The sequence below is a fragment of the Oryza sativa genome, chromosome 1 (genome assembly GCF_034140825.1).
Source record: "Oryza sativa Japonica Group chromosome 1, ASM3414082v1".
Classification (NCBI taxonomy): domain Eukaryota; kingdom Viridiplantae; phylum Streptophyta; class Magnoliopsida; order Poales; family Poaceae; genus Oryza; species Oryza sativa.
This window is the reverse complement of record NC_089035.1, coordinates 2136152-2157717: the sequence shown is the minus strand read 5'-3', so window position 1 is coordinate 2157717 and position 21566 is coordinate 2136152. Positions and strand designations below refer to the sequence as shown.

Here is a 21566-nt window from a genome sequence, read left to right as displayed (position 1 = left end):
TCAAAAAAGGCCACAAGTTCTAGGCCTAGGAGGGTGGAAGTTCATGGATTAAATTGTTGTGAGTAACAGCTAGTTGGCCAGTTGGGATATTTATTCCCCTCCTTTGATAGGTTGGTTGGCTCATTCTTTGAAACACACTCCCAGTACTCACTCTCCACCTTGCATTAAGAGAGATCCTTGTGAGATTGGATAAAATTTGGGCATTTGAATGCATTTGAGAGCTTCATTCTTGAGCACTTGAGTTCGAAGCCAAGCTAGTGTTCATACTAGTTACTCTTGGAGGCCTTCCTTTCTAGGGCTCTAGGTGGTTTAGGTAGGGGTGGGCAGAAAAAGACCGAACCGAAAAAACCGAGACCGAGACCAAGAAATTTGGTCCTAGATAGTGAAAGACCGAATTTTGTTCGATCAATTCGGTTAGTTTCCTCGGGTAAACGAATAGACCGAAAAGACCAAATTAACAAAATATGCCTAAATGCAACCTATAATCCACTAATTTCAATAGGATTAAACTCTAATTTTCACATCCCTACTTCTTATAGGCATGCAACCTAATAAGAGTCTTTACTCATACATGCTTACGAATTTTTTTTGTGATTTTTGTGTTGAAAATTTCCATTATTTCTTTGCGTATATGAAAATGTTATTCTATTTCGGTCAGGACCGAGACCGAGACCGAGACCGAATTTGTCGGTCCTGACATTTTTGTGTTGAAATTCGATCTTCACTTTTCAAAGACCGAAATGACCGAAAGACCGAAGACCGATACCAAAATTTTCGGTCATAACGAATGCCCACCCCTAGGTTTAGTCTTATCATGCGCACTTCCAACCCATGTGGAGAGCCCGAGAAAAATTGTGAATGATCTACTCCCCCTCCACAAGGGAAAGTGGTAAATTGAGTCAAAACCGAGCTTTATCTTCGTGGTCGTTTGGCACATTTAGACCAGTCGAATGCGACCTAGCTCTTATGAGTCCCTCAATATTTAGGATCGTCGGATCCGAACTTTGGTGAAAAAATTTGGCTTCTCTCTGTACCGTTATTACTTCTCTTGACTCAATCTATGCATGTGGTAGTTTGAGCTAGTGGGTGTTTTACTTTTCTTAGTCTATAGCCCGCATTCTATCGTTTGGTTCAAATGGTTTTTGATGTTGAGCATAGTTCTTACTAATACAAGTTATATTTTTTCCTGTTTACATCTAGAAACTCCGAATAATATAATTGACCAGAAGTTTTGATCCATTTAGTCCTATTGACCCAAGGGACTCTCAAAACCAATATAAGCATACATGTGGTTGTGATTTCAATAGAAGTTTAGTAAGGGGCAGAGATTTACCACTGTCCTTTGCCGTGTGTTAGAGGATGCATTTGGTGGTGTGTGAGTGTGTGGTTCTTTTGAGATAATGGACTATACTTTGCTTCAAAGAAGTTACATCCACTTATTACAAATACCCGTTCAATAATTAAAGAGCAAAAAAAAATTACTCACAAAGAGCACTAAAAATTCTAGAGGTGAAACATCAATCTTAATATTTTAATATTGTAAGATTGGATGTATGAAAATAGTATCTGTGTTCGCCCCAAAAATAGTGTACATTATAGTATGTTTTGTCGAGTTTTATAAGTATGTTATGACAAAATTTAGTTGTCAAAGCTGCATTAATATTTGAAAACCTTATCGCCTCCGATACCATGTGTTTTGTGACAGTAGATAGCAGTTGTGTATTGCCATTAAAATCAAGGGGGTACGGCCTGCAATAACCAATAACGATTCAGCATCGGGTGCACTTGAAATCTTGCTGAAACAATTGGCCAAGTGGAAGCAGAGGACGGAGAGTGACCTGGACGAATGGACATGAGCCTTACTAATTAGGTTCATCCCCCTACGTACAAGAGCCTTTAATTGGGCCCATTTCTGATGTATTAAGTGGTCACATTGCAGGCACAATTTATACACATATATGTTGTTTTTCCAAAAAAAAAAGTTAATTAGGTAGCACATCTCATCTGGTATCTACATGGTACACGTGCAACTGAGATAATACTAAATTGCATAAAGATAAAAAATATATAGTGAGTCCCCTTCAGCTGAGGTTCTTATATGGTACTAGTAATTGATTGATATGATGCTTTTGAAGTAATAATTTGGCATCTGTCGGTGATCGAAATTTCCATTTGATTTCTGAAACTAGCATGTTTTCCGCATGAAAAAATATGCAGTGGAAACTATGACAAAAAGTTTTAGGAACTTTTGCATAGAAGTCCTGAAAAAAATCAAAAAAACATTCTCGTATGGAGAACTTCCATCATGTAGCTTGCATGGTTTCCACGTATATATTGGTTTACACCATATATTTACCCTTTCATCCTAACATGCATACTACTATTTTAATATATATTCAATAACAATCTTATTTAAACAACCAATATATTCTCATCAGTTTCGCATCTCTTCATTAATCAAAATATTCTTTTTATGTGCGCATATATATAAATTTGTTATTTTGGAAGTTTCCAAGTTTTTCAGCCAGATTTCCTATGTGTGGAAAATGGGATATGGACCATTTGTGGGGTGCAGTGATGACATAGGATGAAAAGGACGTTGGATCGTATATGGGACAGTTGATATGGCAAGATCCAATTATAGAGCATAACTGTTTGCATTTGTTGATATATAGTGGCAGCCTTGGGAGGCTGGGGCAACTACTACAAGTTGGTACGTACTCCAGCCCGCTTGCAACTCGGTATCAGCAGTGGAGGAGGCACAACCGTAGGGGACCTGGATATATTTGCAGAGCATATATAGTTTGCAGTGTGGAAACAAATGTGTAAGGGCATCTTCAAACATGCCATGTAAATTACAGTTTTTACTATCCATATGTAAATACTATATATGATCCATAAAGTAGTAGTGCGTGGTGACGCTAGCTCGTTTCTTATCCTGGATCCGCCCCTGGGTACTAACGAAGTAACTCGTATGTTTTTCTTAAATTTCTCCTGCTTATGCAATTTTACATGCATCATAGAATTAGAATTAATGTTTTCCTTTTTTTTGCAAAAATCTGCAATTAACCTTCACAGTTTTGGATGGACCGGGGGGGGCATGACAAGTGGGAAGCCCACCTTTTGGCAATTGGAACTGGCGTGCTCTGCATTGACCAGTGTCAACAGGATACTCGACCAATCAAATCCAATCTGCACCGTCCAAAGAATCCAAAGGACCACGATGACGGCTGATTCCAATGCCAGCTATACATGGTACAGCATCCGAGGCTCCCGGGCTGCTGCTGCTGCCCTTCCATAATTTCGTGGTACTGTATACTTGTTTTGGCAAAATAGTACATCACCACCGTATACCACAAACGGGCCGGGCACTCGATCATTTCAGTCCTTTTATTTCAGAAAGAACAGTGTACTTGGTGCGTAAACCTATGAACCCAAACAAATTTCTGTCTATCAGTTCATTTCTGAATTCTACACCAGGTGCTTATTAGTTTCACCGTTTGAAACTAGTACTTTTTTTAATAATGGAAGATTTATTAAACTCAATCAATTATATCACGATACAATCGTAATGAAATTAAACACTCTTGGCCTTTATATAACTAAGATGCACACAGCTAAACACACACTGGATTTGAAAAAAGTAAGCAAATGACAGGAATGATTAAGAGCTATCAATCCATAGACTAGATCGTCACTTATGTTCTTGGGTAAAAAAAAACTCCCTAGCCACCCTTTCCAATTGCTGGCATGCCACGGCAATAAAATTCTGCAAACCCGACTTTTGAAGGATAGCCTAGAAACAGAACCAATGAGATAACCTGCAAAGGAGAATCAATCATTCTATTATAAAAAAGGGCATCATTCCTGCATATCCATAATCCTCAGCTAGCTTTCCATTAAACTTGTGATAAAGGTTGTGATACCAAATGTATATGTATCTGGAGAGCTAAAGATTCTTAAGTAATTATTTTTAGCGTGATAGCAACATGTATAGGCATGCAATAAAATGCATAAGAGCATATTCTGCATCCCGTGAGTAGGTCGCTGGTTAATGCGCTAGGATTGAGTGCTACTGCTACACCAACATTGTAGGTTCTCCTTTGAAGCAGCGACCCTGATGCGCATTTATTCACTCTATCAGATACGATGTACTAGTACACAATCATCTTGCAATATTGCAAGGCTTCTAGGGCCTATTTACTTCGCGAAAAGAAAATTTTTAGGTGTCACATCGGATGTTTGACCAGATGTCGGAAGAGATTTTTGGACACGAATGAAAAAACTAATTTCATAACTCGCCTGGAAACCGCGAGACGAATCTTTTGAGCCTAATTAATCCGTCATTAGCACATGTAGGTTACTGTAGCACTTATGGCTAATTATGGACTAATTAGGCTCAAAAGATTCATCTCGCAATTTCCCCCCTAACTGTGCAATTAGTTTTTTTAATCCATATTTAATGCTTCATACATGTGTCCAAAGATTCGATGTGATGTTTTTGGAAAAAAAAATAGAGAACTAAACCAGGCCTTAGGATAACTTTTTTAAGATAATGGAATAAATATTTCAGCTTCTAAATCATATATACGATGCACACTTGCGTAAGTTGTTAATCAAGACTTATTTTACTGAATTGTTTTGTACAAGTACACGCTAAACTGAATTGTTAATCAAGACGTACCCTAATAACCGATAGGAATGCAAGTGGAGCGGGCAAAAGTAGGATTATTTTGTCCGCTTATTTTACTTCTAGTTTATTTTGTTTTTAAAAATTTAAAATATCATGTAGAAAAATGAACTAGTAAACAGGTTTTTTTTATAGTAAACAGGTTTTTATACGGATAGTAGAATTGTCCACTTACAACAGTAAAATAACCGGCATGCAGCCATCTCAATCTGGAGTAAGGGGGTGTTTAGATCAGGGGTGTAAAGTTTTGGTGTGTCACATCGGATATTATATAGGGTGTCGCATGGGGTGTTCGGACAGTAATAAAAAAACTAATTACAGAATCCGTCAGTAAACCGCGAGACGAATTTATTAAGCCTAATTAATCCGTCATTAGCAAATATTTACTGTAACATCACATTGACAAATCATGTAGCAGTTAGGCTTAAAAGATTCGTTTCACAAATTAGTCGCAATCTGTGCAATTAGTTATTTTTTTAGCCTATATTTAATACTTTATGCAGGTGTTTAAACGTTCGATGTGACAGGGTGAAAAATTTTGGGGTGGGATCTGTTAACAGGGCCTAAGAGACATCAATGATGTTGTTCTTGGATATTTTTGGCATCCATGAGTCGAGATCCCTGTTGGAGCTGGGCCGAGCAAGAGCAGCCAGTGAGCTTCTTTATTGATTCTCAGCGAAACAGACAAGCAATGTGACAGAAATGTTCAGGAACGGTTTCTAGATATAAAACCATATGAGCACAGCACAGGAAACTTGAGAGAAGCTGATTGGATGGTCGTACAAGTGCAACTTTATGGTGCGCAGTAATGCAGCGGTAGCTAGCTGCAGAGGTTGAGCTTTGGACAAATTCAGGCCTGGGCCACTGTAAGGAAGAGGAGCACTATTATTTGCAGAAACATGATGTTGTGCATCTCTGAACACGGTGACGACAGCTTCCAATAGCTTAGTCTCATATAAAAACAGTCCCCAGAAGTCCAGATCGGCTGCTTTAATTCACTGGTCACGCCATCAAAATGTTTTATCACGATCGAGTTATTAATCAGACAGTACGTTAGCTGAAAGCTCCGAATTCATTTTTACTACTACCAGTGCAAAGAAATTGGAAATTTAACTAGCTGGAGTAGTAGTATCTCGATCTGATGAACCATTGCATTTGCAAGCATGGATATTGAAATATGCAGACAAGCAGGGGACGACTAGGATTAATGCTGACAAGGAGAGATATGCAGACAAGCAGAGACGACTAGGATTAATGCTGACAAGGAGTATGCGTGCATCATGTAGCTAGCTAGCTTTGAATCCATGATCAGGGGGGTGTCGACATTCAGACTGTAGTCGACAGTGTTTGGCCTCTGTTGATGGCAACGAAAGCAATAATCGGACGCAATGAGCACAGTGATCCTAGCAGCATTCCTAGTACCAAGTTGCCAACGATCTTTTGAAAATGGACAGAGTTCCAAGTAGTTAGGGCACAGTGCAGCCCACCGTGTAGCGGCTAGCCCGCCCATGGTTTTGCACTACATGCGCTTTTGCTTGCAAATTTTTACTTGCATATGATCATTGGCCGTCGTCTCGATCAGCGCTAGTAGCTGGGGATCGAAAAACAGGTGGCGCGCGCACTAGCAGTATAGGCAGGGGCAACATGGCAATGTGCAGGGTTTTCAGCGTAGTGTTTCTCACTTGTCAGTGTGAGTGTATTAACGATATCAATGATCCATTTGCATGGGACTAGCTATAGCTCGACCTACTTGCTGCAAGGACAAATAATGTTGGTGCTGCTGCGTGTTTGCATCCAGATTGATGTTACTACTAGCTAGTATTTGCGCATCTGATGTCTTGCTACATGATGTACTGACCCTCGACCTAGAATCCTGGAGTGATGGCTTTTTCTTAAAACATTATTATCATTGTTATTGTTATTATGGTTGTTGCCTTGCAACTTGTCAACAGAGAACAGACTAGTGCTCGTGCTCGATCGATTATATATATATATCAATGGCTGGATCAATAAATACGTGATAGATCGATCAATATGTATTATTCTCTCCATCCCAAAATATAATAACTTTTAGCTCTCAAAATTTGTCCTAAAATATAACAACTTCTCCACCAATATTATCTTCCCTACCAATCACAACTCTCCACCATTCACTTCTACCTACTTTCTTAATAACCGTGTCCAACTCTAAAAATGCTTATATTCTGGGACAGAGGGAGTACATGTCTATAGCAGCTAGCTGAGGCTTAGCTTGCTGAACTTCTGAAGCTATAGTTTCTTATATACTCCCTCCGTCCCGAAAAAAGGCAAACCATGGGTTTCCGTGTCCAACTTTGACTGTCCGTTTTATATGAAATTTTTTTATAATTCGTATTTTCATTGTTGTTAGATGATAAAACATGATTAATATTTTATGTGTGACTTGTCTTTTTAATTTTTTTCATATTTTTTTCAAATAAGACGGACGATCAAACATTGTACACGGAAACCAGGGTTTGTTTTTTTTTGGGACGGAGGGAGTAACCTCTACCTCTTCAAAACAGCCTAGCTATATATATCCCCATCAAGATTCTACTAACAATCTATAGTGTTAGAATTCAAAACATGAAACTGGAGTACATATGCTAAGGATTTTCCGGGATGGGCTCTCATCGGGTCGGGGCTGCTTCTCGGAATCTCGAGCAGCTGTGTGGCTACTTAACACCAGTCCAGGTGACGGTCGGTATAATGAATGGACTGGACGGATCGATGAGATGCGTGCGTACATGTGGTAGCACAGTGGAAATCTGCAGTGTTGGGCGCTACGGCGGCTGGCTGATTGGCTGGCTGGCTGAGGCTACCTGAATCATATCGATCGAGTGGGACACAAGGGGTCCAGTTGAGATGGGTGTGTGGATGTCTGAATGACACGGCGGCGAGAGGGGAGCACAGTAGCTGACAGCCAAACCAAAAATCGTGTGGTCGTTTTTACTTCAGCTTGGAAATTGAAGGACGTTTCATTCATATTCAGGATCAGGAGTGCAGTGCCGACGTACCGAGCCAGGCGAAAATCAGGCAGGCAGGCGATGTTACAATGAGCCCGTGATGCATGACGTGAAGCAGTGAGAGGCTTGTAGTTGTTGTACAACACAACTGCAACTCTCACAGACGTACGTAGGCGGCTCAACTTGGCAATTATGGTCTTGCTATATATGATGCTCTCACTGTTAACGCGACGCCGAGGGCCCAAAGTATCAATCGATCGGTGAGGTCATGTCTTCACAAACCATGGGCGCTACACGGACATGGCCTGGCTTCTTGGGTCCCTCGTCTCCAATTGCAACAGCAACTGCCCGGGGAATAAGTCAACTTTAATTCCCTCGAACATGTGCGATTTGTATCAATCTAGGGGTGAAAAATATACGGAAATTTCCGAGATATCTAGTTATCGTTTCCGGTATGCATCGACCGTTTCAGTCGATATCGGTAATTGTCAGTGTCACAAATGGAAACGGTAATATCTTCCGAAAATGGGATGGAGGTTTTTCCGACCATTTTATCGGTAATCGTATTTGTCCAATAATTTCCGTCAAAATTCCAAAAAAAATAAAAAACTCCGCAGCGGCTTAGCCAGCCCAACCCATCGGAAGCCCATGAATAAAGGAGATCTGGTAGGCTTGCAACCTATTAGTAATGGGAACTGGCTAGGGGAAAACTCAGTTAACCCTAAGGTGTGGCAAGTGGACTTTGTTGAATTTCGGTTTCCTCAATGATGTTGAAGTATTGTTGAACTTTGTTTATATTGTTCGTCGTGACTTCCAACCAATATTGGTAGATTCTGTTTCGATGGTCCTGTTTCCGATATAACGATATTAATGATATTGTTGTTGTTTTCAGGTCTACTATTTCGATTCCGTTTTCGAGAAAAAAATATGCAAATGAAAATGGTAGAGGGTTTTTCCAACCGATTTCATCCTAATATCTCTCAACCGAAATGCCGGATATCTTAACCCCCAAACTATTTAAACCGATGTAGTTTGACTTCCTTAGCGGTTTTGAGAGTCATTTCCGCTGACGTGGCTCGTTAACTAGTCCAAGCGACTAAGTTAGCATGTGAGGTGAGATGTCAATGTCCCTTCTTCTTCCTCATCCTATCTTTTCTCTTTCTTTCTCCCGTCTCTTTTCTGCAGCAGCACCCATGGAGAGGACATGGATGCCCGAGCCACTTGTGGGTAAAGAACGGGGCGATGGCACTCATGCAACTAGCACGATCCACATCATGCCTAGAATTTGGCTTCTACATGTACTCGGCCATTTGATGTTGCTGCAATTCTTGCTCCCACCACCGCTTCTGGGATAGGTCGGAGTTGGCGGCGACAAAGGTCGACGTCGACGAGAACACATCAAGACCGACCCTTCCAAAGTGGAAGCTCATCAGGAGCGGCATTGACAACCTCCCAGCTCCCCCGATGTCAAGCTGCATCGACAAGGAAGACTCGACGACGTCGGTGAAGAACCGATGCAAGCGATAGGGGATCGAGGTGCTTGCTCTGGATGCACTCTGTATCTGTTTTGGGATTATCCATGAAATCGTTTGGACATTTGGGGTATCAAGAATTTCTAGACCAAGGGCAGAACCGCAGAAGCGATCTGCATCACATGCTTGTGATTCGCCAAGCTATCACTGGCCTCCTCAAGCACCCACGCTATTGGCACTAGAGCGAGGCGGAAAGGAAGGAGGAGGGGAGGCTAACGGTGTGTAAGGTCGAGGAGCTCGATCTCCATAGGTCTCTAGTGAAGGTGGCGGTGTTGCGTGGCATGGCGTTGCTCGACGTATATCCTGTTCGCAACTGATCTCCAGAGGTCTCCGACAAAGGTGGTGAGCCAACGTCGTCACCTCTATTTGAGGAAACTTAAGATTTTGAGAAGTAGCTGGTGAGAATCTAGAAAATCCGAGTGAAAATTTGGCTTCTATACAATTACAACTTCTCAGAATCCAGATAAAAATCTAGACTGTTTGAAAAAGCTTCTGGCAACTGTGGCTTCTAAAAGAATATCCAGCTGCCAGAAGCTCTCCTGAACATATGGGCGATGGAGCAAGCGACTACTCCCTCCGTCCCTAAAAAAGGAATCTAGAATAAGATATAACATATTCTAGTACTATGAATCTGGACATATGTATGTCTAGATGTGTCACATCCGATACTAGGTTTTTTATGGGACCGAGAGAGTAGGCGAGTATGCACGTCAACAGACGAGAGAATAGAGATGGGGAAGAAAGAGGAAGTGATGCTGATATCTGGGCGCTGTTTTCTGATTCAGTCGATTAGAATAGTGATTAGAATAGTCAACACGCCACATCAGCTTGTTAGTGGTTCAAGATATCACCTATATTTGAGGGAGTCAAAGTGGACTTGATCTGCTCGCACCACAGATAAGGCGTCGAGCTGACCCATTTGGTCTATTCATGGACTTCGGAGACATGCCCAGGAAAGAGCACAGCCATATGATCTCGTTTTCCATCCCCTCGACCGTTTTTATCACCAACATCCGTTTTCAAAACTGATGCAAACCAAATATTCGATTGACAGATACGGTTCAATATTCATGCTTACGCATAAACATAGGGATCGACTAAAATTCCATGGAAATACATTGCCATTAATAACCCCCGCATACTAGAAACCATCATAATGCACAACAGCAACTAAATTAGACTGAGGGGCGACCCGTATCACAAATCCACAATGCACCTACTTCATAAACAGGGCCAGCTTATTGAGGAATCAAAACGCCATCCCTCACAGATGCGCTTGTGTAAGAAACCTTTCACATAATTTAACATGTCAGCCGCTAAATAAGAACAAATAGACTATCTGGTACTCTAGCTATGTAGTGTGTCCAAATGCCTGAATCCCGCGGTAAATAAAGGTGGAACGCACAATCATCAACACAGAAATGTTGAAAATGTTGCTACAACATGACAATAGAAGGACCATAAGGGAAATTCACTCCCACAGCCGTGAAAGCACAGGAAAACCACATTGATCGAAAGACAACTCATGCATCGGTAACCCTGATGTCTTAGCTGAGCAATTCAAACAGAGCATATGCGTAGCCGTATTGGAAGGGTCACCACTAGAAAGCTAAGGTGAACTACATTCTAGTACTATATAACCATTCAAAGTTTCAAACAAAGCTCAATAGTAGAGTAGAAAATTTGATGAATCAACAGAAAAAACTTTGCCAACAAAACATCATGTGAAAGCAAGATGCTACCAGCCAGTCCAGCCTACTAACGCCATGCTCCGTATGCATCATATCATACCAACAATAAGATCATTTCAAATCGATTCAATATAGGAATATAATATAGAGGAAGTCATACACTCATAGCAAGGTATAATCAACAGTCATCCACTCAACCAGATACTTCCTAGTTCACGTAGGATCCAAACGAAATGCCAGTTGCCCTAAGGAAAGCAGTATGATAGTGCAACACCATGTCGAATTAAACTACAGTGATGTGTTATAACCTGAAATGCTCAATTTAGAAGTAGGACTATGAGCCTAGCTGATTTGTTACAACCTGAAATGCTCAACTTGAGTAAAACTAAGCCTATATGATTTGTTACAGCCTGAAATGCTCAACTTGAGTAAAACTAAGCATATATGATGTGTTACAACCTGAGATGCGTGACTCAGAGTCAAATTAAGGGACTAGACATCATCCAGAAAACCAGAGTCTTATCAACCTAGAATCATTCGGTATATCTAGGTAACACAGTCCATGAAATGCCATTCAGTATATCTAGGCAACACAAACAAAACGGGAGCATTTAGACTTATAATGATTTCTTCATAACTCAAAATCCCAGACAGAGCCACATCGTAGATATAGATCAACATCAAGGATCCAAAACTCTCATGGAGACATTTTCAACGATAAAGCAGCAAGCAGTGTTCAGGTAGCATGAACTCCTAGCAGAAGCAGTTGATAGCGAAACAAAAGCTAGATAAGGAGGGGGGGAACAGTAGGAGCACCAGCAGATCCGACCCACGAGCCTAATCGATCTCCTGGAGCGAGGCGCCGGTGGCGGCGGCACCCCCGGCGGCGGCGGCGACGTCGTCGGCGGTGAACTTGCCCTTGGCCTTGTCGGCGGCGCGGCCGCGCGCCTTGCGGTCGAGGATGGCCTTGCGGTCCTTGTCGAGCTTGAGCTTGGTGACGACGACCTTGGAGGGGTGGATGCCGACGTTGACGGTGGAGCCGTTCACCTTCTCCCTGGTGATCCGCTCGACGTGGATGACCCAGCGACGGCGGTACACCTGCACCACCTTCCCCTCGCGCCCCTTGTAGCTCCCCCTCACCACCTGCACCTCGTCGTCCTTGCGGATCGGGATGGACCGCACGTTGTACTTGTGGCGGAGCTCCGACGACAGCGCCGCCGACATGAGCACGCGGCGGACGGACGACGGCGCCGTGAAGTGCGCCTTGCGGCACTTCCTCCGGGAGCTCGTCACGCGTGGGTTGCGCTTCATGGCGGCGCCGGCGGCGGATCTCCTTCCTTACCTGGTCGTCGGCGGCGGCGGCGCGGCTAGGGTTTTGGTGGGCGAAGGAATGCGTGGAGGCGGCGGGGTGGGGAATCTATACCTCTGGGTGTGGCTCTAGCTAGGGTTTTGCTTTGCTCTCCGCTACGTGGCGGCGTGAAGGCATCCGATGAGGAATGGATGGTGCAGATTTGATAGTTGGGAAGCGCAGTTGGGCTCGTTGGGCTTAGAATTATTCTTTGTATTTTGTTGGGCTGAGAATTATTTTACGTGGGCTTTAATATGAACTGCAAACTGCATAGTCTAAATAAGGTTTCAGACATTACAGATGACTCGATATTATTACATCATTGCTTAAGGTTTCATGCAGTACAACTTCGATATAATGCAAGTATCTAAATCCAGACCAAATGGTTCGATTAGAAGGAAAAATTAAGTTTAAAGAGCACATTCTGAAGACAATTGAAATACTAGCAGGTGAGAATTTGAGTCGTCTATGACTCTGGATGACACGCAAGTAAGCAACAGATAATCAAAAGTGGCTAACAACACTCTGATCCAAAGCTAATGTTTTCAATCTCCTGAAGTCAGACAGTGCCAACGAAGTCAGGTTTTATACAGAAAGAATACACCTATGAGTACACCAGCTTTTACCCCCCAAGCATTTCAACGCCTGAATCTGTCCTGACCCAACCTGGTTCCATTTACATTGCTGATGGAGTGCACACGCCTAAAGCTAAAGCTAATACGAGACAGCAAAGCCTCTGCAAAAAATAAGGCACCCCTACTACTATTACCAAACTACTACTACCACCCCACCACCACTTCATCGTATTATAGTACACATAAAACATGCACATATTTTACATTTGTAATTAAGCTGTGAGTGTAACTGCAAAATAATGCCATGGATGCTTGACTGAAGTTACAGGGACGTCATGTTGATGATGCTGGTGAATTGTGTTCACGAGTCACAAGTCACAACTGTCCTTGCTTCAGGCCAGCAATTGTCAATGAGTGTTTGCTCTGTAAGTAGAAATACAACAACCTGTGAAGATATCCATTTCCGGTGCCCATCAATTCAGTGAGCGCCCCCGTTGGTATAATAACCGTCCGGGCCGTGCGCCTCCATCTCGGCAAGCATTACAGACTTCGCCCTCTGATACCTATTCCTTTTTGCAGAGATTGCTGATATCGCTGTGTAGGATGAGAAAGTAGCAAATTTAAACATGGTAGACATTTGTGAAGACAGGAAATTGGTTTGTAAACAGTGATTACTTGTTCATAAAAGGGATACTAAACTCTAGGTTGATATATCTGAAACATTGTTACTTGCGTTAATAGGAACATAGGAACACTGATAATTTTTTCAAATGACATGACAACTGATATGAATGGCCTTAGGTATAGTTTAAGAAAAGAACGGCTACCACTAACTTACAATGGAAAACAATAATCACTCAAAACTAAAGAATCTTAAAGTCATATATGAGGTTGACCCACAGTATGAAGGTGAGATGTGGTATACTCACAAGTCAAATCTTGGGGGAACTCAAAATCATAATCGTACGGTCCTCTTCTGATGCACAATATGTAGACCACTATGAGTGTGACAAGTAGAACAAACCCAAGCGAGGCCCCTAGTGCAATTTTACCAGTTCTGTTCAGCCCTCCTTTCTCCCAAAATAATGCACAAGCAGGTAAAGTAGGCACCCCGCAAAGGCCTTTATTACCTGACAAACTGTTAAAACAGTGGGTGTTTGTAAATAGAGAGATAAAATGAATGCAAGTATCATGGTTCACAATATATCTACCATTGATCTATTATCTGATCACAGTGTGCATGTTTGAACTCCAGTCATTTGCTTGCAAGGAATAAGAAAGTAAAATTTGCTAAATTAAGCACCATTAGATGCAAAATCTCCAATTTAGTTAGTCAAGGCCTAGTACATACTTCTCACGTTTCTAACAACACCCTGCTTTTACTCAGTTTAACCTCAGAGATATATCGCTCAGCATCAGTGTATCATATTGTAAACATGGCATTGTTAAATTTAAACCAGTGGCGGAGCCAGCAACAATGAACCCAGCCAGCGAAGAGCTGCTTCTTGCTCTGACAACTTTTTTCCATGCTTATCAGTGATCTACAGTGAAGAACACAAAAAAAAGAGCCAGGGCGGCTGCCTGACCAGCCCAGTAGCAGGCTCTACCACTGATCTAAACAATACTCAACATAACATAAGTCACATAGTGGAACCTAAAATCTTAAGCGGTGGACTTCAGCAGGGAGCATGGGATGAAATAGAGGAGCCTGCCGATCAATTCTAAGCCTGAGAACAATAGCTCTTTGTATGAGATATCTGACAACTGGATATACTACTAACTACTAGTAAACTTTACAGGAGAAAGTGAAGATCTTGTTTATGTGAAAATACTAAAGGTATCTTACTCTATCACACCACCATGTACGCCAATCGAGTAAAGTCTTTCTGGAACTTGCCCATCGAGTTGATTGTTGTTCAGTAAACTGTACAAGAGATGGTAATCAGTATGTTTGTGTTGCTTTGAGAATATACAACAATTGCTAATGTCAAACAGTGTACTTACGCTGTTTGTAATTTTGATGAACCTATGGTGCCAGGAATTCCTCCAGTAAACTGGTTTGATGACAGATCCCTAAAAACAAGACATAAAGGTTACTCACAAGAGAACCAGAACTACAAGATCATAAGGTATCATTAGGATAGCTGCAAACTGAAAAGCATCATTCCATCACTCAAATTCGTAGAGGATCTGCTAACACATTGTCTATAAGGAAGAAGGAATATCTGATGTTACCATATTAACATGTTATCATTCTCCATAGACATACTCTTTCGGTCATGAAAAAAATTTCAGATACTGTTTAGAAATGTAAGATTACATCATGTACCAGTTTGCAAAAATCTCAAACCAAATTCGATCCACGCATTGGAAAATAAAAAAAATCATGAATAAAAGTACACGATTTCACTTTTTCTTTCTGTTTCCAAATGTTTGGGTTGAACTTGAGTTAAAATTTTCCAATTTGGCATATCATATCATGTCCTTTTCCAAAATTTATTCCTCAAATGAAAGACGCTGTCTCAGGAGTCATCAATCCATGATAATAAAATAAAACTCATGCTCTATCATCCTAGTTTCATAAGTTCTCTTTGAAATGATACATGTATAAAGAAGGTTGATTTCACAAAATTATTTCTTAAAGTGGCCATCATTGCTTCTGTCAGCATCATGTATATATGACAAGCATTTGAACTGTGATCTGAACACAAGAAATTTTCTAATTTTGCTTTCTATAAAAAGCAGGGCCACCCAGGCCTATTTTTCTTTTTTTTAAAAAAAAAGAAGAAGATATTTTCTAATTTGAATCACGAGATTGCATGTTATGGAACAGAAAGCTATACTCACAATGTAGCAAGTGAAGGTTGCCCTAAGCCCGGAGGTAAGCTTCCAGTCAAAGAATTATAGCTCAAGTTCCTGGTGAAGCAAATGTATCATTAACAGGATGAAAAAATATCTACGTTGGAGAAAAGCAAAAGGGAATTTCTTTGTCTTTGGCTCCACAATGTTCAGAAAATGTGGATAGGCAAGCCGGGAAGTACTTCACTAGTTGATACATTGCTCTTTTTATCTTCTAGAGGAAAGTGGCCACTCCAACTTTATTTGCTATTAACCTGAGCAATGCAAACCAGTCTATAGAGCTATTTGAGACTTAACTTTGATAATTCAAGGTTTTATATATTCCCGTAGTGCAAAAGATACCGATAACAAAACCAACTGTTGATATCCAGATACTTTAAATATCAAAGAAGATAATGAACAAACTGAAAAATCGACTTTCAGTAGGTTTAATGATACTTACAAGCTTACCAAGTCTGTCAGATGACTTATTTCATCAGTGATGTAACCTTTTAGTCCTTGACTTGCAAGATCCCTGTAAAGGACATAGAAACCACATACATACAGGTTATAAGTTTGTAGCAGCAAAAATATCAATGTCACAAGATTTTTTTTAGATAATTTTCACAAATATATAATATGTGTTTGCTCAATAGAGCTTTTACGAGAAAGGAAGTCCACTGACTCCCTTCCAATCAGGGGCGGAGCTACATAGAGCTAGGGGGGTGCCCAGGAACCCGGTTGAAAAAAAATTTTAGCTATAGTTTGTCCATTTTCACCATATATATACTCTGTCAGTTCAAATTTAGGCACCCGTATCAAGCTAAATTTGGTTCAAACTAGAGTAAAGTAAGCAAGTGGAACCCCCCTTCATTTTGTGCTAGCTCCGCCCCTGCTTCCAATTTCACACAATAATACTGACAGTCATAAATTACTGCGATAAAGGATATCAAGAAATGTGCAACAACAAACCTACAGGCCCTAAAGTTTGACCATTTTAAAAAATGGTAACTCAAAACAACCAAAGCAGAATTAAGAAGAAACTTTTAACTGCGATTTGAATATGACAATTAAGCTTTCGGTCAGATTAGTTGTGTAGTACTGCCAACATCCCAAAATACAAGGACAAAATCCCTTGTATTTGGGACGGAGGTAGTGGTAACTAGTAGAGTAATATTCAGCTGTGAAATTGAGGTACATATGTATCATTTCTTTTCTGGTCATCATAAAAAACTATCATCGTTGTTTTCTAGGAAAACGCTATCAATTATCTGAAGAAAATAAAAAGGTGGCTGTACTTGCCAAAGCTACTTCATGGCAAACTTATCAAATCAGTACTGCACATCTAAGTAGAAACATCCCCACAAAAACAGTTGGTGGATACCAATTGCACTGGAGCAACGAAATGGTACTTACAGTTGGGTGATCACAAGCCCTTTGTCCTTGCGGAGGCAAGTGACTCCCTCCCATGCATCCCATGTCCTTGGTGCACATGGATCCCCATTCCACCCCATCCTTGCTGGAATTTTCAGGGAATCCTTCAATGCCTTCATTGCAGCCACTGCCAAGATGAATAAAAAACAAGCTTAGAGAATGTACAAGAGGAAATTTTTGCTGGTCTCCAATTTTCTCGGCTGAGAGCGCAATCTTCAAACCATGTCACCTTGATTTGGCACTGTCCTCGTCTCAAGTGGCACCATTGCATAATTCTCAAGCCCGCACAGGATCGGCCGTCCTACTACTGGCACAAGCTTCACACTCATGGTGGAGCTCGTCAAATTCTCCACAATGTATGTCCACTTGAACGCGGTGAACCCTCCCACTTGCTTGAAAATGTCAATCCTCGTCACGTTCTTCCCGGCAAGCATAACGTCGAACACCCTCTGCCCAGCTGAGCCGATGCCAGCATCGATCTCCGCGAAATGCAACCAGACCATGTAGGACATCCTGGTGTCGACCGGCATGAGGTACTCGATCTCGTTGGAGGCATCGCCGCCGGTGGTGATCGCCGACGTGTAGAGCTTGGTGGGGAAGTAGTTGGGCGGCTGGTTGCTGCCGAAAATCTTCCTCCCCCCGGCCGTAATGGCGTCGTAGTTGAGGTCATTGTTCCGGAAATCGATGTCGGACTGCCAGACCCGGGAGAAGGCGTCAGAGTCGTTGGTGAAGCCCGGGCCGAAGAGGTTGTTCCCGCAGGTGAGACGGCCGTAGTTGACGAGGATGAGGTCCGCGCCGGTGGTGGCACCGTCGTAGGCGAGCGGGTGCACGGGCGCGACCTCGATGGAGGCGACGACGGGGGCATCGGTGGAGAGCGAGTAGAAGCAGATGTCGGAGGTGGGCGAGGTGGCGGAGGGGAAGATGAGGTCGGAGTATGCCCCGTAGCGCGATGCCGGCTCGGGCCACGGGGAGCGGAAGGAGAGGACGAGCGTGGCGGCGGCGGAGACGTCGAAGGACGGGGTGCGGAGCTTGGAGTCGTAGTTGTCGTAGACGGAGAAGAGGCGGAGGTAGTAGCGGCCGGGCGGGAGCGGGAGGGAGTAGCAGCTGGACTTGCCCGCCGACGATGGCGGGAAGAAGCGGAGCGTGCGCTCCTGCGGCTGCGGGAACCGGTGCGGCTCCGCGACCATGCCCGCCTGCCCCCCGGCGGAGAAGAACTGGTCGGCGAGCCACCGTCGGCCGAACACCGAGACGAAGTCCGCCGCGCCGCCGCAGTCGATGTTGTAGCTGTGGTTCCCCGGCGCTGGAGGAGGAACACAAAACCAAAACCAAACCCATCACCATTACTACCATCTCAAGCTCAATTTCAGCAAACCATTCCCACTGATCCGAGTGAGCTTACCGCCGGAGAGGAAGGGGTCGTCGGTGGCGGCGGCGCGCGCGAGGCCGACGGCCGCCGCGACGAGCAGCGGCAGCAGCAGGACCTGCATTGGAGATTCGGTGGGGAGTTTAGGGGGGGTTTGGGAGAAATCGATTTGTGTTGTGAGCTCCGGAGGTGGAGGTGTAGTGGGCGAGGTGAGGAGGAAGGAGACGAGAGGGAGAAGGTGCCAAGGTAGGTTGGTAGGTGTTGGATCTGATCCGGCTGGCGGATCGGACGGTGGAGAGGCGTTCGGGTTCGCCCCCGGCGGCGGCGGACGGAGTGGCCGCGCCGGGAAGGAGAGGGCAACAGTAATGGCGGCGATGTGAGCGAATCTAGCGGTGGTGGAGGGTGGTGCAAAGCTTTTTCTACCATCCGATTCACACACGGAGACACCTCGTCAGCTGGCTGGGAATGGATTCGATTCATCGTGCATGGCATCTCACGTGACCGCGGTAAAATTTACTAATCTGATGCCGCTACCAACTCCATTGGCATCATTATCGAGAGAAAACCTACTACTACTAACCATTAGCATATCAGTGATAGTGGCTGCCTGGTGCTAGAGCATATGGTAACATATATAGATAGAGTCTGTTAGGAGAGTTTAATATTCTGACAAACAGTTGAGAAACAGTTTGTTAGTAGCCAGTTTATAAAAATCTAGAAAAAGCTGGGTTTTCTAGCTTATGGCTTATAGCTTATGGCTTAGTTTATTTTTTTAGATTCTACAACTATAGTTTCTTAGAATCTGGAATAAACACTGTATTAGTTGGGAGAGTTTCTAATTCGGAGAGAACCTGCAAACAGGACCATACTGTTGCTCTTGAATCAGTAATGATAGTACAAGCGGATAATGATCGGGGTTTAGAGAAAATGAATGAACGAGCTTTTGGGCATTGGCAGTGCCACGGCAACCACCGCCGCACTCCCATCACCGTACCCTCATCCACTGATCCGTTCTAAATGCCGCATCATGATGATTGCACGCCCCAAACCCAAATCGCACGGGCTGCACGGCTGCAACGCAACCACCACAAAAAGCCCCCCCTGCTCCGGTGGGCATCCGCATATCAGCATCTGCTTCTGCGACGTGCGGGGGGTGGTGTGCGCGAGTGGTGCGCCGCACGTTCGTTCGTTCGTGCCGCCGCCTGCCAACCTGCAGCCCAGCAACGCAGAAACGGACGTGGCATATTTTCCTCCGCGACCGCGAGCACATGGACATGGCCACGGCGACGAGGCATCCACGCATCACGTACGCACCTGTGCACGCTGTCACTGATCTATCTACTCGCAAACTGAACGAGGAGTACCTGCTCCCTCCGTATTTTAATTTACGACGCTATTGACTTTTTGTCCAACGTTTGATCATTTATTTTATTTAAAATTTTTTTTGAAAATATAAAAATATTTATGTCATGCTTAAATAACATTTTGATGATGAATCAAGTCACAATAAAATAAATAATAATTACGTAAATTTTTTAAATAAGATGAATGGTCAAACGTTAAACGAAAAGTCAACAATGTCGTACATTTTAAAATACAGAGGTAGTACTTGCTTGATCCGTCCCAACAAATCACACAAAACGCAAAGTGCTGCTCCCAATAAATCACACAAGTAGGCCCGGAGGGGCAGTAAATTGGCGGAAGCTGTTGATCACGCGGTGCGGAGCCCGTAACCCCCATTTAGGATAGTCTAACCCGTAGGGTACATAAGCAGTGTCTATGGTACTATCGGCCTGTTTAGATCCATTTAGAATAGCAAATGGTAAATGGCAAAAGTTTTTGTGGCAAAAGTTTTGGCATTGCAAAAGTAATAGTTGGTGTTTAGATGCATGTTAAAGTTTTGCCATTCTAGCACTAAAGTGAGAGAGAGAAAGAGAGAGGGAGTGGTCCCAAAGCACTTTTTAGCACAATTTGCTACTATGGACTAGCAAATGCCAAATGCCAAATTGCCAACTTTTGCTACTAGTGTTTAGATCCAAAATGGCAAAAAGTGCTACAAAATGGCAAAACTTTTGCCATTTTGGAGGATCTAAACAGGGCCTATGTCGATAAGACATCACAATAGAAAATACACTCTACATCCCATGGTTTCTTAAAGTGGGCCATTAATAAATATATCATCTCTCTTCTCTACCAATCATATTTATTCTTCATCTATTATAAAGCCATTATTCTCTTCCAATGCAAAACTTGATAGTGTCTACTGCATAGGTTCTTGTGTTGAAGCTGTGTCTTACATGAGACCCAGTTGCTTCCTCTCTTCACTCTCTCTCTCTCTCTTAATTAATATAGTGCCACGTAAACTAAAAGTCCTATATGATAATGTAGTTAATGCCATAAACACAATCCTAGATGGAGGGTTGGGACTGCCCTTACTGCAAAGATCAATCATAAAGAGAATGTAAACGCAGACATGAACAGCCAGGACAATGACATCGTAACCGTCCATATATTCTTCCCATTCCCATTTACTATCAACATCGATAGGAGTTTCAATCCCGTTATATCGAAATAGGTTACATCTACGTCGACGATGTTCCGGATAGAGGAGTAGACGCAATTCATATTTTTCAAAACAAACAATTGCTAGTAGAGTAGGAGTAATATATTGTGTGATACCCAAAAAAAATAATACTAGTCGAACGGTTTGGGATCCCCATATATAGTTTCATTTATTTTAGTAGGGTCACGAGAGCACATGAGCTAGGCAAAGCCGTGGTGCCCGCGGAAGACGCCAAAGGGCTTTCCCGTGCCATGATCTGCAGGACACTCGACTTAGAAAAATGAAATTCTATTATCTACAACAAAAAAAAAACTATCACCAGAATAAAACAGCCATCTTTGATGACAGTTAGTAGCAGCAGCGTGCCGGTCTACTTGCAGACAAACATACCCGAGGATGCTCCTTGGCGCAGAATGAAACGAAGCCGGACCACAATAAGGCCCACACGAGATAGCCTGCATAAATGGGCCGTGGCCCATGACCTCTCTTTATCGGCCTTATCAAAAGGAAAAAGTATACTTTGACTCCCTCAACTATCGCCCGAGTAT

General features: G+C 42.9%; 2 protein-coding genes across 2 annotated transcripts; both read right to left on the bottom strand.

The window, feature by feature from the left end:
* Positions 1 to 11507: 11507 nt before the first annotated feature.
* LOC4325478 (large ribosomal subunit protein uL24z) lies at positions 11508 to 12381 on the bottom strand. The gene has a single exon (XM_015765983.3). The coding sequence runs from the start codon at positions 12206 to 12208 to the stop codon at positions 11735 to 11737; it is 474 nt and encodes a 157-aa protein (XP_015621469.1). The 5' UTR covers positions 12209 to 12381; the 3' UTR covers positions 11508 to 11734.
* A 390-nt stretch (positions 12382 to 12771) lies between these two features.
* Positions 12772 to 18846, bottom strand: LOC4325477 (receptor-like protein 4). The gene is made up of 9 exons (XM_015768709.3): positions 18492 to 18846; positions 17322 to 18392; positions 17075 to 17219; positions 16122 to 16193; positions 15668 to 15736; positions 14825 to 14893; positions 14667 to 14744; positions 13750 to 13958; positions 12772 to 13414 (listed from the first exon to the last, which is right to left on the bottom strand). The coding sequence occupies exons 1-9, from the start codon at positions 18577 to 18579 to the stop codon at positions 13299 to 13301; spliced, it is 1917 nt and encodes a 638-aa protein (XP_015624195.1). The 5' UTR covers positions 18580 to 18846; the 3' UTR covers positions 12772 to 13298.
* Between the last annotated feature and the right edge of the window lie 2720 nt (positions 18847 to 21566).

What these genes read in the sequence shown, in the direction of transcription:
- LOC4325477 (XM_015768709.3), bottom strand. Translation starts at nt 18,579, where the DNA reads ATGCAGGTCCTGCTGCTGCCGCTGCTCGTCGCGGCGGCCGTCGGCCTC. An exon ending in CGACCCCTTCCTCTCCGGCG is followed by an intron (nt 18,393 to 18,491) that starts GTAAGCTCACTC and finishes TTCCTCCTCCAG; the next exon opens with CGCCGGGGAACCACAGCTAC. An exon ending in CTGACAGACTTGGTAAGCTT is followed by an intron (nt 15,737 to 16,121) that starts GTAAGTATCATT and finishes TTGCTTCACCAG; the next exon opens with GAACTTGAGCTATAATTCTT.
- LOC4325478 (XM_015765983.3), bottom strand. Translation starts at nt 12,208, where the DNA reads ATGAAGCGCAACCCACGCGTGACGAGCTCCCGGAGGAAGTGCCGCAAG.